Genomic DNA, 17708 nt, shown 5'->3' with positions numbered 1-17708 from the left:
GCGGCATGAAGGCAGCCCGGGTCCTCTGTCCTCATGCAGAGAGAAGGCCCGTGAGTAACTGTGCAGAACTGGGCCTGAGTCTCTAGGCTCCAGCTGTGCCAGGGAAGCTCAGGCTGCCCTCCCTCACCTGCAGGGCACTGTGTGGATGGATGGTGGCTGCTTTCTTTGACCCATTTCTCCAGTGTGTGCCAGCCGCACAGCTGCCTTTGGGGGCTGGGGGAGAAGGGAGGATGGTGGTGATGTCCCCAGTTTTGTTAAAGGTGACACCTAGTCATTGAGTGGCACGGGCCTTGCTCCAGGCAGCCACTAGCCCACATCCCTGCATTTTGGGGCTTCCTGAGGCCTTCTGAGCAGCACTGCAGCCTGCTTGCTGGCTGAGAGCCTTGGCATTCTGGGCTGGAGCCCCTGTGAGCCCAAGTCCCCAAGCGTGCCAGGCAAGCCGCTGTAAGCTCACCATAAGCCCACAACCTTTGGGGCACACATCCATAAATTATACCCGTTAGATGAGTTCAGAGCCAGTTCCCAGAGCTAAAAGAAACAGATGGGCAGTGCACAGGCCACTGACAGCCTGGGTGTGTCTTCTGTCGCTATATTTGCACAGCGTAAGTCCAGCCACAGCAGTGGGGGCTGGTAGAGACTGGGCACTTTCTCTGATCTTCCCCAACACCCCTACGTGGGAGATGTGGCCATGTGCCTGTGGTCTGCAGGAGACGCAAGCTTTCCCAAGGTCACCCAGCAACGAGCGGGCAGAACAGACTCGACCCACACGGCCCCGACCTGGCGGCGCCTCATCGTGCCTGTCGCCTCTTCTTCCCCCGCCCAGGTCACTTGGCTGACTCCAGCAGAGGCCCTCCCGCTAAGGACCCTGCCCAAGCCAGTGCGGGGCTCGCTGCAGACAGCACGGGCCTGAGCGGGAAGGCAGTGCAGACCCAGCAGCCCTGCTCCGTCCGGGCCTCCCTGTCTTCGGACATCTGCTCCGGCTTAGCCAATGATGGAGGCGGAGTGCGTGGCCAAGGTGATTTCCAGCTTGCCTGTCTCCGAGCATGTGCTAGCCACGTAGGGCCTCGGTGGCGTCCGCAGGAGCACGCCTGTATGGTGTAGGGGGTTGCGAGCTGCGGCAAAGGCTGCTGAGAGGCTTCTTTTATAAAGGAGAAAAAAAAAAAGAGAGAGACATAGTCTTTGGATGAAAATAATGGAATTGCCCCAACCACCACCAAGTCTTGCTGGAAGCAGCTCAGGGGGAGGCGATGCTTTGCTAGAGCAGACCTCGGGGAAGTGGCTAGGACTGGGGAGGGCAGGGGACCTGGCATCGGCTGTGTGCTCCAGCGCCAGTTCCCAGGCACTGGCTGCCCCACCCCCACCCCCACAGCAGAGCCAGATGGTGCTAAACACCGGGTCCTTCCAAAGTCCAGAGGGACGGCTGGGGGGACGAGGGCACAGCTTTCGAGCTGGGAGTTTGGCCTTGAGGAGGAAATTCTCTCGTCAACGCTGCGTGGACAGCAGCAGCTGCTCAATAAGGTGCTCTCCTGTCCTCACCATCTCTGTCCAGAGAAATCATGGTGACCATGAAGCCGCCCCGCCCCGCCCCCCCCCACCCTGCCCGCCCTTCTCCGGGCCGCTTCTCTTCTGCTCCTCCCGCTGCCTCCTTCCCATTACATGGTCAGTGGCTTTGGTGCTCCGGGCTGGGCTAGATGGAGCCGTGGATGTTAAGTGACGAGGCTGGTGTGGCTGTTGGTGTGGAGGAGGAATCGCAGCAACCTGTACTTGATGAGTGTCTCTTTGTTTTCTTCCCTTTATATTCATTTGCAGGCTGGACGGTTTACCACCCAACGTCTGAGAGAGTGACCTATAAGTCTAGTAGCAAACCTCGTGCTCGATTCCTCAGTGGACCCGTATCTGTGTCCATCTGTCTGTATTTGTTCTTTTGTATTTTATCACCTCCTGGCCCTTGGTTTTCTCCCTCCACCCCCTCCCTGTCTTCATTACCTTTCATACATTTCATAGGATGCCTCCCCGACCCCATCGAAGTCACCTATTTAATACCAAAGTGGAACCCCATGAGCCGGTCCCCTGGAGCGGCGGCCGCCCGCGCCTATCCCCTGGCCCCAGACATCGCGTGTGCATGCTCACGGCTGGTGCCTGGGCACAGAAAGCATGTGCAGCGGCTGACCTGCCTTCCACCCCGGGCACCTCCGTCCGAAAGGACAGGGTCCCTTTGCATTTTTTTCGTCACCTCATTTATTTAATTTTTTTTTTTTATGTTGGATGTGGTTTTTTTTCTGTTGCAATTGTGGCGAATATACATGTCTGCTGTCCCCAGTTCCAGCGACAACAAAAAGACAACCCCAACCTCCTCCAGACACGCACGGTGTGTGTCACGCGTGTCTGGATTGTGAAGACACACACATAGCGAGCCTACATGGTTCTAAAGGTCACTGGAGGGCGTGGCTTCTGTACCAGGGCCAAATCCCAGCACCCAGTACCTCGCGTACCCACCGCCCCTTGCCCTGCATGTGGGAATGCTGAGAGAACCCGCTCCAGCTTGGGCCTCCCCAGCCCCTCCCCACTGGAAGGGCAGGTCTGGACCCCTCTGTCATTGCTCTTCACCCACTGCTGTCTCCAACCCAAAATAGGAGAGTGACAGCCTCCCGGGCAGCTCTTCTTTGGAGCATGCATCCTGCCTGGCCGGCTCCTTCTCCGGCCAGCGGGAGCACTTTACTTGCTGTATTTTCCTGTGACCACAGGGACGAAGTCAATGATGCAGTTCCTCCAATCGCTACTAAGCCAAAACTCAGTCCCAGTATCGCTCAGATCTCTGGAACACATTTAGGGCCCAGGAACTCCGTCTCCTGCCTGGGGCCATCCCAAAGCACGCAGTTTGTTTTTTAACTCTCAGGACAATCGGCCAATGAATCAAAAGCTGTAACGCTTTTAGGCTTTCATCTTTTTAATAGGAAAATTAAGCTTTTTAACAACTGGATTGGTTATGCTGGTTTGGGGCACGTGACTTTTTGCTTGTACAATAAAGATACATTGTGTTTGTTGGGAGCCAGAGGCCATGCTTGTGGGAGGAGTCCACTGCCATCCACCCACTCCATCAGAGGTCCACGTGGGTCATTGTTCTCTGGGCAGGCAGGTCGAGGACACAAGGGCCATGTAGAAATGCCAGGGCCTTCCCAGGGCTTCCCGTTCGTCTGTTTAACAGGCTGCCCTGTTTCGGCCACTGTGTCGTCTGGGCTGTTGGTCTGGGGGTCCGGGTGGCCTGGTGTCTGGTGAGTTGCTGAGTTGAGTCTGGGGGGTGGGCACACACACACACACACACACACACACACACACACACACACAGCCCTGCGTCTCTGGGTTTTCTTGTGGCATCCGGCTGTGGTCCCTTCCCTGCAGCCAGGTCTCGGCCTCTGCTGCTCTCGTGCCTCACTTGGTGCCCCTCTTCTGGGTCCTGTGTATGCAGCTCCTGCTGGGGCTGGCACTGGGGTGAAGGCACCTGGGAGACTTGGTGCAGGGCAGTGGTGTCAGGTGTGGTGCCTGTCCAGGTCCCACTTCCGCCTCTGTGCTGTGTTTTGTGGTATTGCTTGTTTTCACAGCTTAGCCTCCCTCTTGGTCTTAGTCTTTTGGGCCATAAAGTCACCTCCAGTGTCCCCCCCAACTCTGGAGTTGCTGGCCAGGGAGAGCTCAGTGGGCCTCTGCCCTGGGCGCCTCTCAAGCCCGGTCTGCATCAGCTTGGGGCGGCTGAAGTCTCTGCCACTCTACTGGGATGTGGCTGGGACTGCGCCCTCCTGTCTCTGTGCCCCCAGGTTGTGGAGGCTGGACTTCTTGTTGAGCCATCCACCTGCATGCGCCTCTGCCGGTCCCGGCTAAACTCACAGGATAGCTCAAAAGGGAAGGGGGAGCTGTGGGGTCTGTGAGGAGACCGATCACCTCCAGGGCAAAGACTCCGGGGGTGGGCACAGCCCTGTGAGTGCTGAAAGGCTGAGGGCTTGGGCGGAGGCCATGGGATTGCACTGGGCCTGGAGGCCAGGAGGGAGGGATGCAGGCAGGGTTAGCGTGAGCACATGGGCTAGGAAGACGCTGAGGTGGGTGCATGAAAGATGCCACGGGGTCGGGCGTCACGCTTCAAGTAGAGGAGGAGCAGGGTAGATGCCAAGGTGTGGCTAGGGAGGGGCAGCCGGCACAGCCCAGGCTTCACTCCCTAGAGCCTAGGGAGAGCTTTTAGCTCACTGCCCTGGTATGAGGCACCCCCACTTCCTGGAAGAGACAGTTCCAGGAAAACAAAGTACGTTAGATTTTGAAGTATAGAAGGATCTAGGCCTCTGTGGAGGTCAGAGAAGATGAAATGACTCCAGGCATGGTAGGTTGAGGCCAGACCAGAGGGTGGGCTGGGGTTGCCCAGGTAACTGTGCCAAGGGGTAGAGCAGGGCAGCACAGTGCAGTAGGCACCTCCAGAGGCCCGAGCTGACTCCAGGTGCAGGACAGGGAATAAAGCAGTGAAGGCTGGAAGCCGCAGGTGGACAGAGCCCTAGGGAGTGCAAGGCCCCCACTTGGAATCCCTGTGAACTGGACCCTATGGTGCAGACCTCTCACCCAGCCCGCAGACCCCTCCCCATTGTGGTCAGCAGATGCTGTGGGCATGACCCAGTGCCTTAGAGCAGTCTCCTCTCTCTCTCTCTCTCTTTTTTTTGAGACAAGGTCTAGCTCTGTTACCCAGACTGGAGTACAGTGGTAAGATCTCAGCTCACTGCCACCTCCACTCTCCTTGGCTCCAGCAATCCTCCCACCTCAGCCTCCCAAGTAGCTGGGACCACAGGCATGCGCCACCACACCCAGCTACTTTTTTTGTATTTTTAGTAGAGACAGGGTATCGCCATGTTGCCTAGGCTGGTCTAGAACTCCAGGGCTCAAGCAGTCCACCAACGTCGGCCTCCCAAAGTACTGTGATTATAGGCATGAGCCACTGCGCCCGGCCCACTGCATTCTAAGGGATGGTGGCCTTGGAGCCAGGAGGAGGGTCAGGTGCAGATGCTGAGATGACACCTCTGGTTGGTTCTGTTGGTTCTGCCACTCAGCAACTGGGGTCCTTCTGGATCCTTCCACCTGACTGGGCAGGTGCTGGCACCCTAGTGGGCTTTTCTGCACACTGGAGCCACGGGGTCTGGCTTTGGGTTTGCTTTACGTTGCCTGTTGGCTGTAGCACGTTTGGCTCAGGGACCGTCCTAGGCCTCCTCTCACCGTGGAATGCTTTCATCCCTTCCGGTGGGGATAGGGTGCGTGCTCAGCGAGGCCCTTTGCAGCAGGTGTTCAGGAGGCCTCGGGGCAGAGGGCACCCAGAGAAGAAGACTCCCACCCGGCACTGCGTTCACCAGGCCCTGACCTCTGCAGCCAAGGTTGTCAGTGCTGCACGCCACCGTGGGCTGCCTGTGGGGCGTGCCCGTGTGTGACAGGCCTGGTGCAGGGTGGGGCCGTGCAGCTCAGGGCAACATGAAAACAGCCCCAGGTCTCCCTGGGCAGAGTCAGGCAGATCCTGCTTCCCAGTGCTTGCTTCCTGGACAGTTTTTGGCCCAAGAACGTGGTTGTTCGATACGTAGACACCCTAAAAGGGGTCTTGCCCTGGATGCCCATTTTTCTTCTGTGCCAGAAAAGGGAACCAGTGCTGACTGTGGGGTAGGCTGGCCCACCTCAGAGCGCAGGAGGTCGAAGGGGGCTGAGGCAAGCTGCCAGGCCACCTATAAGGGGAGGTGGGCCACCCTGGCTGTCTGTGGGCACCTGGGCAGTATTGAACTCTGTGAGGTGAAGGCGAGTGTGAGGGATTGCTCAGGGGCTGACCCACTTTTTAGATCCTCTGCCCAGGCACACACCCTTGGATTGAATCCTTCATGTTGAGGTGTCTTGGCCAGAGGCTGATGGTCTGGAGGGGGTGGGTGCTCGGGCCACCCAAAGGACAGGGCCGTTGACCCAAGAGCTGTTTCTGTGCCAGAGCGAGTCAGGGCTGGAGTGGGGAGGGAGCCTCTGCTTGTTCCTTGGGGGTTCAGCCGATGTTGACTGCACAAAAGCAGGGGATGCCAAGTCCAAGAGCCAGCCCTCCTGTAGTCCTGTGTGCTGCCACTTTTACATTCTGAAGAACAGCGGATCTCCCAGCCACTGGGATGAGGCCGCCAAGCCCCGCCGCAGCACCCAGGACCTCACTGCCACCTCTTCCCGGGCCTGGCTGGGGACGGAAGCCCCACAGGGAGACTGAGGTGGGCCTGGTGTCAGTAGGCTGCCTCCTGAAAGTTGCCTTTGCTCTCCTGTTGCTGCGTTATGGACAGGAGGTGGGGGTGTTTGTCCTGGCACAGAGCGAGCGGCAGGGGGCCAGGTGGGGGCTGTCCTCGGGTGCCGTCTGCATGTTGGGCAAGTGAGGGGCAGGGCCCAGGCCAGGCTGAGGCTGTGTGGAGAGGTAGACTGAGGAGCCACCCAAGGATGGGCAGGGCTGTCCAGACCGTGGGGAAGTCTCTGCCCCAGCTTAGTTGTCTGCAGTAAGAGGCGTCGGACAGCATGGCCTTGAAAGGCTGGCGCCCACTGTTTTGCCAGAGGTCTGGAGCCATCTGCCCACTGGTCTTTGGGGCCCAAGCTGAGGAAGGGTGTGGAGGCCTCTGTGGGCCAGGGTTGCTCCCTGGCTCTGAGTGGGTGCCGTGTCCTCCTGGCACTCCTGACCCTGGGTTCCCAGGACGGTGAGTCAGTCTCAGCTTTGATCATAGGTCCGGGCTCCCTCTGGTGGTTCCCAGCCAGCAGCCGGCCTGTTTGGTGTTCTTCCCAGCTTGGCAACAGCCAGGAATTAGCCCTGAATGTAGAGTTCCAGCCACTCCAAGAACTGCCAGACAGGCACAGAGCAGCTTTTTGAAGCACCTGGCTTAGGGCTGTCTGCACGGGACCATGGCTGCAGCCCCCCACAAAGCCTGCCAGGGAAATTGGTGCACACCCAGTGCCCCCTCAGGTTGGATCCCAGCCTAGGCCGCATCACAGATTTCAGGGGCCCCTCTGCACTACAGAAAACCAGCCAAATCTCCCCTGCAAACTTCAGTAAGCCATCCACAGGATATCAGCTCTGTGTTCCTGGCAGGGTTTCATCTCAGAACACAGCAGGCAGGGAACAGCCTTTCAGAGGTGCTCACCCAGAGCCCAGCTGTCTGGATCGCTCCCCCGGGCTCCCTCCTTTGTATTTGAACAGTAAGGTCTGCAGCAGAATGCCACCTCACCTTTCCCCACACTAGCTCAGGAACAGACAGAAGGCACTGAAAATACTCAGTTGAAGTAGGTTTCCAAGTCCAGGACACACAGCTCAGGCCAAGCTTGGGCCAAGGAGCTGAGTGACAAATTGTCCACTGTCCCCCGAGGCAGGAGGCATGAGCACCTGTAGAGAAGGAAGGTGGACGTTGCTGGATTTCCTGACTCCTAGGAAGATCAGAGTCGCTCCTTTTGTAGGTCTGCTGGGAATAGCGCTGAGGAGTGTAGTTCTGCTGGGGAGAGAGCGTGCTCCTAGGCAAGAGGCCGTGGGCTGGAGTGTAGACAGAGCCAGTGTGGCTTTGCCGAGTGACCTTGGGGAAGTCTGAGCCTGTGCTTGCCTGTCCCAGCTCTGCCTGCCCATAGGATAAGCGGGGATGGCTGCACCTCCCAGCCCACCCTGCCCTGGGGACCCCGTCCACACCAGGCTGGGCACTGACCTGCCAGGACATTGCATTCAGTGTAAACCAGATGGTCTCTGGGCAGTTGGGACCAATCAGTTTAGTGGCAGTCCCAATTACAAGGAGACCAGAAATGTTCCAGGCTGAGGCCTTGCCCTGTCCCTTGTGGATACTGTTCATGTGCCACAGTGTCCCCCGACACTGGAGTCAGCCCCTAGATAGACACTCTCGGGTCCCCTACTCAACACCTGCGCTGACCTCATCAGAGGCAGCATCTGAGATCCAGACTTGGCCTCCAACCTGCAAAACAATGTATCTTTTTGCACTTGGAAAACCTCTGCTGGGCTTGGGTGGCCAGGCCCGGCCGTGCCCGGCTCCATTCCTGAGCTCCTGTGGCCGACTCTCAGCAGGGTGTCCTGCCTCCACCCGTGGGGCGCCCAGAAGCCTGATGTCTGAAAGCGGTGTGCTTTTCTTTTTTCTTTTTTTTTTTTTTTTCCTTCTCTTTTACTTTTCTTAGAATATGCTTCTAGAGACAAATACTTCTCCCTGAAGCTTGAGGGCCTGGCCCTGGCACCTCCGCCCCCTCGGCGAAGCTCATGGGAGCCTGCGCCCTCACGCCGGGGGCTGCCCCGTTTCCCCCGGCCGGGTCGGCCCTCTCTCTGAACTGCTGCCTGTGTCTGCCCCTCCCTGCACACTGACGACTTTTGCTTAGTGTGGTAGCGTGTCCCGGTGTGTGCTGTTCTGCCTAACCCTGTGGTCTTGTGTCGTTTCTTTTTCCCTTGCAGGGTCTGCCCTGAAGCGTCTCTGCCTAGGCAAAGAACACAGCAGTAGTAATTATCCGGGTTTTTTTCCCCCTTTGTCCTCTCTCATCGCATGGGCTTTCTCGTGGCTAGCGCACATCAGGGTTCCCGCGGCCGGGCGGGCGTGGGCCTGCCCTGTGCCTGCTCCGTGCCCCTCCGCTGGGCGCCGCTTCGCTTCTGCCTGGTGGGATCGCTGCCCTCGGCTCCCCCGTGTGTCTCCGTGGCGCCCAGAGTTTGTGCGGTCTCGCCAGTTCACATCTAACGGGCTTATCCTTCCCCGGAACACCCGCAAATTACCAATCATTAATTGGCTCCTTTTCCAAAACCGTAGGAATGAGTATTTCCTTGAAGTCCTAAAGATGAGTGCCTCCCCACGAGGAGAGATGCCAGGACTGAGTGGGTATTAGTCTACCTGGGCCACTCACCTCTCTCTCTCTCATCTCTCTCTCTCTCTTAAAAAAATTTTTTTTTTTCTTTTCTGGCTGAACTTTTCATGTAGGAATAGCTCCATGTGTGTCAAACCTCATCACTAATTTTTACTTGTCTGTGTCTGTGCTTTTTCATTGCTAGCCACTAAAGTCCACTACATTTTGGGACAGCTTGTTTGAAGAGATGGTCATTAGGTTGTTTTCCTATGCAGAAAATTTCTAAATTGGCTTATTCAAAATTGCCAACCAGAAATTACACGTATTGGGTGGAAAGGGTATGATTTAAAACTTTTAAAGTCTCATTTTGGTCTGTTAAGAACCCCTTTGAATGAACCAGCCGAGTGCTCTGGTGTGCTAATGGTCAGCAGGGCGGCTCCCAGCTCCCTCCTGCAGCACAGCGTTGGCCGCAGCCCACGGCAGGAGCTGGCGGGGCCGCGACAGGCAGCCCCAGGCATGGGGACCCTTTATGAATACCTTCCTCGAATGTTCTGGTCAGGACAATTTCTACATCTGGAATTCCAAACAATCAGACCATTAAAATTCATGGGAATGCAGTCAGGCAGCCCTGGCAGGCATTTTCCCGTGGGCCAGGGGGCCGCCTGCAGGCCAGCCAGTCACGTGTGCTGAGCACCGTGCACACGGTACTCCCGCTGCCCCTGTGTCCTCATGTTACGGCTATGGACGCACAGGTCAGAGAGAGCCCGAGGAACCTCACTCCAGGCACCGTGACGCTGAAGCCCAGTGTGTCTGGCTGTGCTAGGAGTTTCCTGAGCTCTCTCACACGTGAGTCTGGGGACGGGCAGTGGTGGGCACAGAGTGGACGCTGAGCAGAGGCTGCAGCTGCCACAGGGTCCTGTTCCCTGGCCTGGCTTCTGAGGTGGGTGATGGCCACCTGGCACAGCCCGTGGAAAAGTCCCACCGTGTCTGACCCTGGGCAGCCAGGCCCCTTAATCCGACCGCCTCTTGAAGCAAGGTGCTGCCTGGCCCAAGTGAGACCATTGTCTCAGCTGTCACGTAAGAACGAGTGCGGCCAGCCCGCTGGGGGCCTGGGCGCATGTGTGGCGTCACCAATCCTGGCCTGTGTGTGACTCCCCAGGGTCCTCCACCAGCAGCCTGGCCCCAGGCCCTGAGCCGGGCCCCCAGCCCGCCCTGCGCGTCCAGGCGCAGGTGAACAACAGCAACAACAAGAGGGGCACCTTCACGGACGACCTGCACAAGCTGGTGGACGAGTGGACGAGCAAGACGGTGGGGGCCGCGCAGCTGAAGCCCACGCTCAACCAGCTGAAGCAGACCCAGAAGCTGCAGGACATGGAGGCCCAGGCAGGCCGGGCTGCCCCTGGCGAGGCGCGGGCTGTGAGTGCGGGGCGGGAGGGGCGGGTGCTCCTGGGGTGGGGTAGCTGTGCCTCCGGCATTTGCTAGTTCCCTGTGTGGCCGAGGGGTGTCCAGTTAAGCTCTTCACTTTCATGATCCGAGTTCGTTCTCCCCGCAGCCCCAAGAACTAGGCTTGTCCACTTTACAGATTGGGAGGTGAGCGACGCACCCACAGCTCCACAGCTGGCAGGTGGAAAGGCCCGGGCAGCCTGGGCCCCACACTCAGAGTTGGTAGCCCGATCTCAGCAGACAGACCCACCTCTGCCTGAGTTCTGTTTATGCCCAGGCTGGAGACCAGGGCAGGTGTGTCACCCCTGAATGACACCAGCGTCGGGCTGTAGCTCACACACACCTGAGCCAACGTGGGGCGGAAGTGAGGGCCTGCTCCCCTCGGTTTTGACACCTCACTTGTTCTGATGTCCGTGCAAATTGGAGGAGCATCTGCTGTTTTTCAGCTTTCTGGAGAGCTTTGTGGAAGATTGGTGTTATTTCTGTCTCAAATATTTAGTAAAGGTCATTCGTGAAGCCATCTGGACTGGAGTTTTGTTTCTGTATTTTTTAGCGTGGGACACTTTCCTCTATGATCTTTTACCTTGAAAACTTTCAAACACACAGAAGAGTTGAAAATTCTGCTGTGAACATCCATGTACCTACTACATGCATTCTAATTGACATTGTTGCTGTATTGATCACACATCTGTTCATTCCTTGAGGGTACAGTTGCTACCATGGATTCAGTTTCTTCTATACTTCTAATACCACTTGGATTTTCCGTTTCGTTTTGTTAAATTCTGCCTTTCTGGAAATTGGTATCTCTGAATGTATCTAAAATTTTAAATTAATAGCCATAAAATTATCCATAATAGCTTTTATTTTTCATTTGCAGGATTTACAGGGATGTCCTGACTTCATTCCTGGTGTTGGTGACTTCCGCCTCCTCTCTCCCTCTCCTTCTCTCTTTCTCTCCTTTATGCAGTCTCCTTAGGGGTGAACATTTCATTACCCTAGTCAAAGAACACATTTGGTGCTTGATAGTCTTGATTGTATGTTTCATTAATTTTTTTTTTTGGCCTATCTTTGGATGAATTTTGTTGTTCTAGAAAGTTTCTTACAATATGTTCATTGATTTCTAGCCTTTCTGTTATAATGTAGGCATTCAAGGATATAAAGCACCCACTGACGGTTTTAGCTGCATCCCAGAATCACGTGCAGCATTTTCCTTAACCTTTGTTTCAGAATCTTTTGTCATTTGTGTTGCCGTTCGCAGTAAGTGTGGTTATTCGTTTTCGGATGACCTTCTGTCAGCGTGTTGTGTGTGGCTGTACTGTGGCAGGAGCGGAGACTGAGTGCTTTTGGGCTGTGGAAAGTGCCAGGACTGGCTCTTGACCCGGGTGTCAGTCTTTGCTGCTGTTGTATGGATGCTGGAGCTGAATCTGTTTCCTTCCCTCCACATCCACACGCCCAAGCTCTGCCACGGTTACTTCTGTTCTGAATGACTGCGGGGTCCTCCTGACAGGTACACCGCCGTCAATCGGAGTCCTCAAATTTATTCTCAGTGGAATCCCATTATTTTAGGACAAAGTCAGGAATCGTGAACACGGCCCCACGGTTCTGTGAGGCTGCACCCGGAGCCTGGGCAGGCTCATCTCTGCTGCCCGGGTGCCAGGTACATCGGTGTTTAGGATTAGCAGAGATAACTGTCGTTCAGATGTTCTGGATTTTTTTTAAGTATTAAGAGTTTTAAAAAAAAAAAAACTATTATTTTTGTCATAGCTATATATATATATATATCTATCTCACAGAATTTACCATTTTACCCATTTTCAAGCATACAGTTCAGTGGCATGGAGTACATTCAGAGCATTGTGCAACCATCACCACCATCCATCCACCGAACCTTTTCATCTTCCCCAAGGCAACTCTGTCTCCATTCAGCACCACTTCCCTAGCCCCATTTCTGGTACCTCAGGTTTCCCAGGCTCTCAGCCTCTGTCCGTCTTTCTGTCTCTATGACTTCGACTACTCTAAGTACCTCATATAAATGGAATCACACGGTATTTGCCCTTTGGCGACCGGCTTACTTCACTTGCTATAATGTTTTCAAGGTGCATCCACGTTGCAGTATGTATCAGAACTTTTTAAAAATTAGCCAGACGCGATTGCACATGCCTGTAGTCCCAGCTACCTGGGAAGCTGAGGTGGGAGCATCGCTGGAGCCCGGGAGTTCGAGGCTGCAGTGAACTATGATCGCACCACTGCACTCCAGCAGAAGCTGTTGAAAACTGTGTTCCCCCCTTGAATGGGCTTGGTCCCCTTGTGGAGAGTCACTGCAGCTAAATGTTAGCGTTCATCTCTGGGCCGTTGTGACACCCGTAATGTGTTACTCACCCACTTCATGGCGGACCACAGACCCCTCTGGCTTTGTCCCCTCTGCCACCGTTTACTCTGCTCCTCCCATGATCATTTCCATCGTAAGCGTCTCAAGCTTGCTGATTCTTTATTCGGCCTGCTCAGGTCCGCCGGTGAACCCGTCTGGTGAATTAGTAAATGTCAGTTATTATTGTTTTCGGCTCTTCTATTTCCACTTGGTCCCTTTCGTAATTTCTATCTGCTGATATCCTCATTGTGTGCACATGTTATTTTCCTGACTTCCTGTATTTCTTTGTCCTTGGCTTCCTTTAGTTCTCTGAGCACGTTTAAGACAGTTGATTTAAAACCTTTGTTTACGAAGTCCAGTGTCGAGGCCTCCTTGGGGATGTTTTTGTCAGTTAAGTATTTTCCTTTGAATGAATCATACCTTCCTGTTTTATTTTCTTTAGATTTTAAGTCACTAAATTTTTGTGTGTGTCTAAACTGCTGTTAAACCTAGCCATTCAGTTTTTAATTTGGGTTATTGTATTTTTCAGTTGAATTCTTTGTTTTTTCACCAAGTCTGCTATATCTTTAAAAGAAAAAAGATAGTTTCTAATTCTCCACCAAAATTCTCTGTCTTGTATCTCCTTCATATAATATTTTTTGGTTTTTGTTTGCTCTAGGCCTCCTTTTTCTTTATACTGCCTTGTCTTTTCTTGTGACTTTTAAGTATTTGTGTGTAGGACATTGTAGCTAAAAGTTTATTTGCAAAAAGAATTTGAGGCCTAGTAGGAGGTTTCTCATTATTGTTTAATTTGCCTTAGAGCACCTTTTCATATTCTTATCTGCCATCTTTTACAAGGAGAGTGACCACTGAAAAGTTGATTTCTCTGTCTATTATTGATTTGTGGTAGTTTATCATATATCTGCTAGTATTATATCTGTCCTATACAAGGGGGCTTCAAAAAGGTCATGGAAAAATGGAATTAAAAGATAAAAATAAGAAATATATGATTGGCCATGGTAGCTCACACCTGTAATCCCAACACTTAGGGAGGCTGAGGCGGGTGAATTGCTTGAGTTCAGGAGTTTAAGACCAGCCTGAGCAATATGACAAAACCCCATCTCTACAAAAAATACAAAAATTAACTGGGTTGCCGGGTGCAGTGGCTCATACCTCTAATCCCAGCACTTTGGGAGGCCAAGGCAGGTGATCACCTGTGGTCAGGAGTTCGAGACCAGCCTGGCCAACATGGTGAAACCCTGTCTTTACTAAAAATACAAAAAAAAAAAAAAAAAAAAAAAACTTAGCCCACCATGGTGGTGGGCTCTTGTAGTCCCAGCTACATGGGAGGCTGAGGCAGAAGAATCGCTTGAAGACAGGAGGTGGAGGTTGCAGTGAGCCAAGACTGCGCCATTGCACTCAGCCTGGGTGACGAGCCAAACTCCATCTCAAAAAAAAAAAAAAAAAAAAAAAAAAAATAGCTGGACATGGTGGTACATACCTGTAGTTCTAGCTACTAAAGAGGCTGAGGTAGGAAGATTGCTTTAGCCCAGGAGGTCAAGGCTGCATTGAGCCAGGATAGTGCCACTGCACTGCAGCCTGGGTGACAGAGCAAGGCCCTGTCTGGAAAAATAAATAAATAAATATGTAAACTTTTTTCTTAACACAAGCTCCGTGAAGTTCAAGACACTTTCATAAGCAATAATGCCGCCATTTAGTTCCTCCCTAGAGACCTAATGGGCCCGGGAATTCAACCATGGCCGTGCAGCCTTTTTTACATTATTAATCGACAAAAAACGGGTGCCCTTTACAGACGTTTTAAAATTAGGAAGTAAAAAGAAGTCAGAAATAGCCAAATCAGGATTGTAGGGTAGATGCCTGGGGATTCCCCATCGGAACTCTTGTGACATCGCCGTGAGTTGATGAGAGGAAGGAGCAGGAGCATTGCTGTGATGGAGATGGACTCCGTGGGGAAGCTTTGCCAGGGGGTTTCTGCTGAAGCATTGGCTGACATTCCCTAAATACTCTCACACTAAGCAGATGTTACCATTCCTTGTTACCCCTCCAGAAAGTCGGCAAGCACAATGCCTTAAGTGTCCCGAAAGCTATTGCCACACTCTTTACTGTTGACCGGCCCGCTTTTGTTCTGACGGGACCACTTCCAGCTCCCGGCACCATTGCCTTGACGGCACCGTTGTCTTCGGGATCATACTGGGAAAGCCGTGTTTCATGTCGTCACAGTTTTTCAGAGGGCGTGTTGGATCTCCATCCCACGTGCGTACGTTTCCGCTGACAGCTCTGCTGTTCTCTGCGGTGGATCTGGGTACAACGGTTTGGGCACCCATTGAGTGGGAAGTCTGTTTGACTTTAATTTTTCAGTCTGGATTGCGTAAGCTGAACCTACTAAGATGTTCCTGGTGTTGGCCGTTTCCGCTGTCACCCCCCGGTCCCCCTGGGGCTCAGACCAGAGGAGCATTTTCCTCACCAAGTGATGCGGACGGCCTGCCGCTGTGTTCCATCTTCAGCATGGTCTCATCCCTTCTTAACACAAGTCAGCCATTTGTGAACTGCTGTTTTCTTTGGGGCATGGACCTGGTAAACTTTCCAAAAAGCGTCGGCGATCCCCCCACTCTTCCACCCAAGCTTCACCATACATTTGATGTTGGTTTTTGCTGGGCAGAACGCACGTTATTGTGAAACAGGCTCTTTTCCCACCAATGTCTTCTCCTTAGTGCCTCAGACTACATCCTCTTCAGACATGTTATAAGAAGTTAGTACAAGTTTATTTTGGCACAGAGATTTTTTTTTTGAAGGTCGTGCATAGTTTTTCATGACATGTATTTTTGATGAACTTTTTGAAGACCCTTTGTATATAGAGAGGTATGTTAATATAGATAATGGATATAGTCTCCCCGTCTGTGCCTCGTGTTTCCAGTTTTTTTTCTTTTTTTTTTTTTTTTGAGACGGAGTTTCGATCTTGTTACCCAGGCTGGAGTGCAATGGCGCCATCTCGGCTCACCACAACCTCCGCCTCCTGGGTTCAGGCAATTTTCCTGCCTCAGCCTCCTGAGTAGCTGGGATTACAGGCACGCGCCACCATGCCCAGCTAATTTTTTGTATTTTTAGTAGAGACGGGGTTTCACCATGTTGACCAGGATGGTCTCGATCTCTCGACCTCGTGATCCACCCGCCTCGACCTCCCAAAGTGCTGAGATTACAGGCGTGAGCCACCGCGCCCGGCTGTTTCCACTTTCTTAATGTTGAACATAAAATGGCAAAATTTATAATTTTGTTTTTTCTAAAAGCTTTGGAGCTTTAGCTATTGCTTTCAGTCCCACAAGCCATCTCAAATGAACTCTTGTGTATATTTTGGTGTAGAGGTCAATCTGTTTTTTCCCTTGTATATCCAATTGTTCCAGCCCTTCCTCTCCATGTTGAACTGCATTGAATTGAACGGACATTCATCGAGTGTGTAGGTCCATTTCTGCATTTGCTCTCCTGTGTCCTTGAGTAATTTCCTTATCATTGTGCCAACGCCGCTCTCTTAATGACTGAAGTTTTCTAGTAAGTTTAATCTTGGTTAGGTAAGACTTTCAGTGTTGATCTTCTTCAGGAATTTCTTGATTTTTTTCAGGTCATTAATATTTGCGTATGTTTTAGGAACAGCCTGTTGCTTTCTGCAAGCCAGCCCACTGGGATTTCGGCTGGGGCTGTATTCATTCTGTTGATTAGCTGGTGAGAGTTGACATTTGAACAGGCTGAGTGTTATGTGAACATGGTGTCTCCATTTACTAGCATCTTTTTTGTTTCTCTGCAGTGTAAAGATGTTTTCATTAAATTTATCCCTGGGTAGCTGACGTTTTGGAATGCTGTTACAAATGATATTCTTTAAGTTTCATTTTCAGCTTCCCGTTGCTAGAATATAAAAACGTGGTTGACATCCACACCTCATATCCGGCGACTGCGCTAGATTTGCCGGGTTCTAGACGTCGGTTTGTCCGTTCTTGTGGGTTTCCGGCACACACAGTCTTGTCATCTGCACGAGGCCAGTTCTCCTTCTCTCTGTCCAGTCTGTGTGGTTGACCCCTTTTTCTGCCCTCCTGGAGATCACCGCAGTGTCGACTGGAAGGGCGGAGGCACCTTGGAGAGGTGTTGGGCATTTTGCCGTGGGCCGGGGCTTAGCTGTCAGTTCTGTAGAGGCCCTTCCAGTTGAGGAGGCTCCTCCAGCCCCTGACTTCCAGGAAGGGGCGTGGAAGTCGCGGAGTGCTCCCCTTGCACCCGCGGAGAGCGCCCAGTGGGGCCCTCCCTGGAGTGGAGAGGAGTGACTCCCCGTGGCCGGCAGCCTTGCCTTCCCGGGGCCACACCCCACGTGTGGCTTCTCCCTGGGCTGGGGGAGTGGAAGGGCTGCATTGCCACTGCCTGCACACTTGCTTTGCCCAGGCCCTGGGGCTCTGCTCCTGCCAGGCGTGTGGGGGCACTCATGTGCCCTCAGGGACCAGGCCCCACCAGTCCTCCTCCAAGGCCCGTTTTGGCTGGTGAACACACAGGTGTGTGGCCTGGAGGCTGTCAGGCCGAAGCTCGGGGAAGCAAACAGGGGAGGGTGATGCTTCCTGACCCCGCATCGTTCCGGTGTCGGCCCTGAGAGCGTGCCCGTCACAGCAGGTTCTAGGACTGCTGTCTCCTGAGGATGGAGAAACCGTGGCGCCCTCTAGGGGAGGCCAGCTGATTGCAGCCACGTGTACCTTCCTCTTCTCGTCTCTGTGTTTCGTAGATGACCGCACCTCAAGCAGGAGTGGGGATGCCACGTCTGCCCTCAGCGCCCGGCCCTCTGTCTACCACGGTCATTCCCGGAGCTGCCTCGGCCCTGCCCGTGCCCACACCAGGTACTGCCCTCTCCAGCCTCCCAGCCCCACCCTGTGCGCTGCCTCTGGGTCAGTACGGAGGCCTGCCCCCAGCTCCAGCGTCCTGGGGGCCCTGGGCAGGCCAGGTGGGCCAGCTGGGGGCACAGGGCAGCTGGAGCCCCCCCCAGGTGCCCGTGCTGCCCGTCTTCTTGCGGCCACCTGTGGTCAGCATGCCTGGCCCC

At 53.7% G+C, this 17708-nt stretch overlaps 1 protein-coding gene across 10 annotated transcripts in view; it reads left to right on the top strand.

Moving 5' to 3' along the window:
* The window catches only part of WNK2 (WNK lysine deficient protein kinase 2), a 133545-nt gene that overhangs the window by 113127 nt on the left and 2710 nt on the right, over positions 1 to 17708 (top strand). For 5 of the 10 annotated variants that reach the window (XM_039474848.2, XM_039474851.2, XM_074395571.1 and 2 more), the window contains exons 25-29: positions 824 to 1015; positions 1810 to 1908; positions 8456 to 8500; positions 9995 to 10251; positions 17397 to 17508. In XM_039474848.2, the coding sequence (XP_039330782.2) occupies positions 824 to 1015; positions 1810 to 1908; positions 8456 to 8500; positions 9995 to 10251; positions 17397 to 17508 (705 nt within the window). Of the gene's footprint in view, positions 1 to 823; positions 1016 to 1809; positions 1909 to 8455; positions 8501 to 9994; positions 10252 to 10387; positions 17509 to 17708 lie in introns of those variants that run through there. The other 5 variants (XM_039474853.2, XM_074395572.1, XM_074395575.1 and 2 more) reach the window with 5 other exon arrangements.

The sequence above is a fragment of the Saimiri boliviensis genome, chromosome 2, assembly GCF_048565385.1.
Source record: "Saimiri boliviensis isolate mSaiBol1 chromosome 2, mSaiBol1.pri, whole genome shotgun sequence".
NCBI lineage: Eukaryota > Metazoa > Chordata > Mammalia > Primates > Cebidae > Saimiri > Saimiri boliviensis.
This window is presented reverse-complemented; position numbering and strand designations above follow the sequence as displayed.